Source organism: Solanum tuberosum, unplaced genomic scaffold, assembly GCF_000226075.1.
Source record: "Solanum tuberosum cultivar DM 1-3 516 R44 unplaced genomic scaffold, SolTub_3.0 scf00913, whole genome shotgun sequence".
In the NCBI taxonomy this organism is placed as follows: domain Eukaryota; kingdom Viridiplantae; phylum Streptophyta; class Magnoliopsida; order Solanales; family Solanaceae; genus Solanum; species Solanum tuberosum.
In genome coordinates this window covers 13,981-19,695 of record NW_006239804.1, presented here as the reverse complement: position 1 = coordinate 19,695, position 5,715 = coordinate 13,981, and the positions used below count along the sequence as shown (strand labels likewise).

Below are 5,715 nucleotides of genomic sequence, written 5' to 3'. Positions count from 1 at the left end.
AATATGAAAGTGATGATATGGTTGTTGATGAAAATGATGAATAATCGGCTCAGTGTAACAAAGTCATGTGCTTTGTCTACTTCACGATGTATGGAATGATGCCTGTTGCACTCACTCCAAACTACCATATTGCTCTAGTGACATGGACACTACTTGTTATTTGTTACAACGAATATCCAATTGACTTGTAATACAAACTTATGGTTAGTTTTGATAGTTTTTAAAACTTATGGGTATAAATCATATTTTTCTAAAAAGTGAAATATATTTCCCAAATACTATGGCCAAACACATGGTGAAATTTCATCCAAATAATATTTGCCAAGAATATTTGAAAATCTATGGCCAAACGCTAGCTTAGATTCTTGGAGATCCGATAGCAACATTTGCGTAGAGTCCAAACAACATACTAGCTGCTAAGGTAATAATTTCACTTTTTTTTACAAAAATATACTTCAGTGACAACCAACTTTTTTCTCTGGAATTCAGTACCCTTGTTATTGCTATGAAGCCAGAGCATAGGCTTGAGGAAACAGTCTTCCATGTCAATTTGAATAGGAAAGACTTGATTTTTTTCCAGATATCGTGTGTTACTTTCAGATTTCTTATGTGTAAAATTAAATACAGATTTGTAAAGGACTACGAAATCAATTGGTCCAGCTCAAGGAAATGGCGATAGCCGATATGTATTAAAGAAAGATTTCTGGTTATTTTACCTGTCAAAATTAGTAGGTATTACTTGTTCAATTCGTTCTTTCAATGGAAAAGGATAGCCCAAATAGACAGAATTAACACTGTGAACTGCTTAGCTCTCTTAAATATTCTAAAAACAGAAGGTGTGGTCTTAAACAAAACACATCTTTAAAGTTTAAAGCATATGATTTATTAGTTTGTTGTTGCTTTCCGCACTATTAATGAGTTGTCAATTTTGTCAAAAAGTTGTTATACTTTCCAATCTAATACGTCTTCTTTTTAGTGGTTATAGTTGAAACAAACAGTCCACAAAAAGTTGGAAATTTAATGACTCCAAGAATCATGCTTCTGTGGCTCTAAAATAAAATATAATATCGACCCTTGAGATTTTGACGTAATTTACTCCTTTAACAATGCATTTTTTGGATCGTCTCTCCTCTTTTTAAGTCAAAGATTCTTCTCTCCTTTTACATATTTTTTTTCCCCTTTTTATTATAAAGTAAATGAATGTATTGAACTTCAGCTGCTAAACCTCAAATTTACTACTGTTTTGGTATATAGTGTTTTCTATCTCCTGGCCAGCTTACTACTGGGAGCAAAGTCACCCACTATAAGAAGTGGTCAGGGGCCATCCAAGCCCTCATCGTCGTTGGACCTTGTTATCGTGTCAAAAAAGAATGTTATAGCGACCTTATGGGTCCTCCACGGTTGTTGACCTTGGCCACCTGATGGTGCGGCCTCCTAAAATGTTAGATTCATCCTTGACCTTGGACCTTGTTATCCTGTAGAAAAAAGAATGTTATACAGACCTTCTTAGACTATCCACGATAGTTGACTACTTGACTTGTCTTATACTGAAGATTTTCCGTTCATTTCGCCTTGATAAATTGGATGACTAACTACAAGAATTCAAGATAGGGATGAATGAACACGTAATCAGAAATCTCAAGTTTGAACTCTACCAAGGAAAAGAGTCTTATTTACTTGAGCTCTAGAAATGAGACAAAGAAATTCGAGATATGTCATGGTTAACTAAAAGGAGTTGGAATGGATTAGTCAAAATTTAACTTAAAAGACACTTGCAACCAATCCCTTAAGGAGCAAAACTCCACTATTTGCTTTAGACAGCTTCTGCCTATGGAGCATTTCTAACAAGATATTCCCCGGAAGTGTACTGTACTCGCAAAGGAGTGACAAATGTAGATTATCCAAAAACACAAAATTCAATATCAACCAGAAGCAGAATAGAAGTTCATTTACAAAGGTGCAAATTAATGTTTGAAAAACATACCAAATTGAACAATCATAGAAAGCCATAACTACCTGGCTTTCAAACAGACTTTACAGAATGAAATGCAGAATGAGGAAGAACCTCCACAACTTTAACATGAATCTCTAAATCACTCCTCTCTTTTGAAGAACAAATCAAAAACAGATGAACAAAATCAAAACACACAGTGAAAAAACATGCTTTCTTGGATTACACTGCTCCAAAGCATGAAGCATTTTGGAACAAGGAGCTACTAGAGCAGATAGATCACTTGGCCTTGGAAGGCTGCAGTTGAGTTCGGCTTCTTAGCCTATGCCTGCTCTTTTGAGAAACACTCGTGCTGCTGCTCCTATGCACGCTTGCAGATGAAGAAGCTCCGGTGCTTACCTTCCTGGTTGCTCTTCTATGAGTGCCCCGAGTGCTACTGCCCAGTGCTGCTTTTGCAACTGCTTCTGTTCCTACATCCCGTGCCTTTTGGGAATTAATTGGCTGTTTGTTCAAGTAGGCTAGTTTTGGGAGCAGGCTGCAAGCTGCCTTTCGCAGCTGGTCATCACTTATATTGATCTGAATTGGATTTCCCAATAGATTTAGAGCCAGAAGAGAGTTGTAGTTTGCCACAAGCTGACCAAGCGCTTTAGTAGTAGTTATCTTGTTGAAGCTCAAGTCTAGAACAGTCAACTTCAGAAGTCTGTGCAGCCCTTCAATATCACTTATTTTGTTACCAGCGAGGTAGAGCTCTTTGATGAGAGTACAATTCGACAAACCTGATGCAATTTGAAGACAATTCACATATTCAGGAGGTTGTTTAAGGATGTAAAACTCAGATATTTGTGAGTCACTAGACAATACAGTTTATCTTTGGTGGAAGGTCTAAGGAAGCCACATACCTTGTCCAATTCGAGAGATTCTGTTGTAACTTAGGTCAAGCACGCGCAGACGTGTCAACTCCCTGAGTCCTTCAATTGTGTGGATCTTGTTCCTTGATAAATTGAGAACATGAAGACCCTTTGGTAGTGATCCCGGAGTTATTTGAACTGCATTGTCCAAGGAAACATAAATTATGTTAATGGGGCTTTCTATGACCATTTCCTTTAGTCTAAATTAGTTTAGTACTAGTTGTCCTTCGATTACATACCTATAAAGTTGCCTGATAAATTGACAGATCGAAGGCTACATAAGTGTGATATAGCAGGGATAACTTTCAGACCAGCGCCCGCGATGTGAGCAACCGTTGAGGAAGAATTGAGAGATCGGATGACTGTATTAGCATGTGCAACCTCTTCTGGGACATTCATATTTGGATATGGGTTGATGAGAGGTGATTTACCAGCATCGGGCGAAGGCGAGATATTAACCTCATCTTCAACATGATCATGTTCATCAATTAAGCATGGTGGATGACTGGGAAGTTCATTCACCCATTCACTGATTCTCATAAACCTAGAGGACTCTTCAGGGAAAGCAACCCACTGGTTCTGTGGCCAAAATCCGCTTACTCCTCGGAATTCATCCAAAACCTCCTTGCCCTTGTCATTCCGCCCTTTACTCAAGGATTCTGCTGTGAACGAACCAGGAGATCCCATGTTGCTCAAGTCCATGCCTTTCCCTAGTTCTAGTGTGTCCGAGGAATACCCACCCTGCTGGTTTAGAGCAGTATTAGCAAGGATTGGTAGTTGTTGGATACCACCTGTTCCTTGTACATTCCTATGGCTCCATAGGAACAGTTTCCACCACAATTTTCGATTTCTGGATGGTAGGAGTTGGCTTGAAGAATGTTTTTTCAACATAACTTTGTCAGCACTGCGATGCGTCAACACAGAAGCCGGACTTCCTAAAGTCATTTTCTCAGCTAATCTCCGCATTTCATCAAAAGATTTGGACTTAGAGAGTGATAGCTGCTCACTCAATTTATTAACCATATCCCTCATTGCTAAATCGGAGCAAGAGCGTTGCAGCTTCGGAGAAGCCCAAGATTCTACTTTACCAAACCCCGGATCACTAATGTGTCCACTTTTCACAACCTCCACAGCCTCTGCATCTTTCTCAGATTTGTTATGATCCTGTTCATTCATTTCACTTTCAAATGAGCAATTACGACGAATCCCTTCATTGAATGATTGATCATATTCTCCCCCTGAGCTACGAACGCGTGCTTGAAGATCAAAATCAGAGTTATCCCTTTTCATTGACAAGCTTTCATCATGCTCATCTTCCCCTTCATAAGCCACCTCTTCTAGATCTCCCTTAACAGGACTTTCATGATTAGCCACCTCTTCTGTATCTCCCTTAACAGGACTGTCATGATTCATCACCTTAACATTGCTCCTAGAACTCCCAAAAGGTAAAGGAACAACAAAGGAAGACAATTTCGAGTCATCTGTTTTAGCACTAGAGTTTACAGAACCTTCAACTAGTACAGCCACATCAATAGGTTTTTGAGCTCCCTTCTCCCCCTAAATCAACAAAACATACAGATAAGCTAAAAAATTACTAAACTTTGACATGCATGTTCAAACTAAAGAAAGGCATGGCTGTATTAAAAATTGAAACACCCACCTTATCTTTCTTGCTTCTTCTCCCTACTGGACCACAAAAGCAATTGCAAATTGCCATATCTTTCACTGCAACAAATCAAATCCTTTCCTTCAATCTGTTAGCTACTCCTTTCCAACAAATCTCTTCACCCCCACAAAAAAAAAGTTTTGATCTTTGAAACTTCCCAATTCACATATCAAACAAACAAGCAAAAAAACCCAAAAAGATTGAATCTTGATGTCAAATTAGCCGTAATCAATAGGCAAACGCCAAAGCAATGAAAGAGCCCAATTTGACAAATATGGAGATGAAGAAAGGTAAGTTAAAAGTGAAACTCCAAGAAGTATCCTCCTCCTAGCCTCAACCCTATCCCATTCACAAGGGGTTGAGCCCTTCACTGGAGTGTTGGCCAGAGTGTTAACTACTGCTGCTTCTCTCCAGAAGCCTCACCAAAAATCAATCCTGCTCATACAAAAAAAAAAAAAAAAAAACACCCATGAGAATTCCAAACTAACTACAGATCCTTACCACAATCTTGGAAATCTGAAAGTAAATACAAAAAAGCTGGAATCTTGATAAAGTTCAGAAACTTTTGCGTACATTACAAGCAGAATACATAGGTGTTGTCAATCAAAATTGTACCTCTGAAAGAAAAGGGTAAGCCAGGCTGTGACTTTGAGAAAAGAAACAGAATATCTGCTGTGCTGATAAATCCGAGAAGAATCAAGAAATGGGGTTCAATTTTGGCAGTAAAGAATGAGTCTTTGTTGTTTGATAAAAGAAAGTCAAGAAGGGAATAGCGGTATTTTGTGAAGAGGTGAGATTAGAGAAGGAAAAGCGATGTTAGAAGAGACTAGAAATAGCAATATAAACTTTATTACAAAAGAGCGATATATATGTACGCGCAAAATACACGGACTGAGGCAACCATCACCTGCGGCCACGCAACATGCTGAGTACTTCTTTAACTCGGGTTCGAACCCTAAATACTGTGAAAATTCTATTCGGAATGTCATTTTAATGTATTTTGTGTTCAATTTGAATATAATCAGAGCTTCCATAAAGGCTATGAATATCGGATAGAAATTGTCATTTTAATGGATTTTGTGTCTGATTTGAATATAATCAAAGCTTTAGTGAAGGCTATGAATATCAAATGGGAATTGTCATTTTAATGGATTTTGTGTCCGATTTGAATATAATCGGAGCTTCAATAA

The 5,715-nt window shown here is 38.2% G+C and overlaps 1 protein-coding gene across 2 annotated transcripts; it reads right to left on the bottom strand.

Annotated features, from left to right (window-relative positions):
* Nucleotides 1-1,904: 1,904 nt before the first annotated feature.
* On the bottom strand, nucleotides 1,905-5,369 carry LOC102602377 (uncharacterized). Of its 2 annotated transcripts, none has more exons than XM_015305622.1 (5): nucleotides 5,141-5,369; nucleotides 4,520-4,960; nucleotides 3,099-4,442; nucleotides 2,851-2,997; nucleotides 1,905-2,727 (listed from the first exon to the last, which is right to left on the bottom strand). In XM_015305622.1, exons 3-5 carry the CDS (start codon nucleotides 4,270-4,272, stop codon nucleotides 2,231-2,233), a joined length of 1,818 nt encoding a protein of 605 aa, XP_015161108.1. In that variant the 5' UTR covers nucleotides 4,273-4,442; nucleotides 4,520-4,960; nucleotides 5,141-5,369; the 3' UTR covers nucleotides 1,905-2,230. The 2 variants fall into 2 exon arrangements, with proteins under 2 accessions (XP_015161108.1, XP_006367732.1); XM_006367670.2 differs by having other exon boundaries at nucleotides 3,099-4,416.
* Between the last annotated feature and the right edge of the window lie 346 nt (nucleotides 5,370-5,715).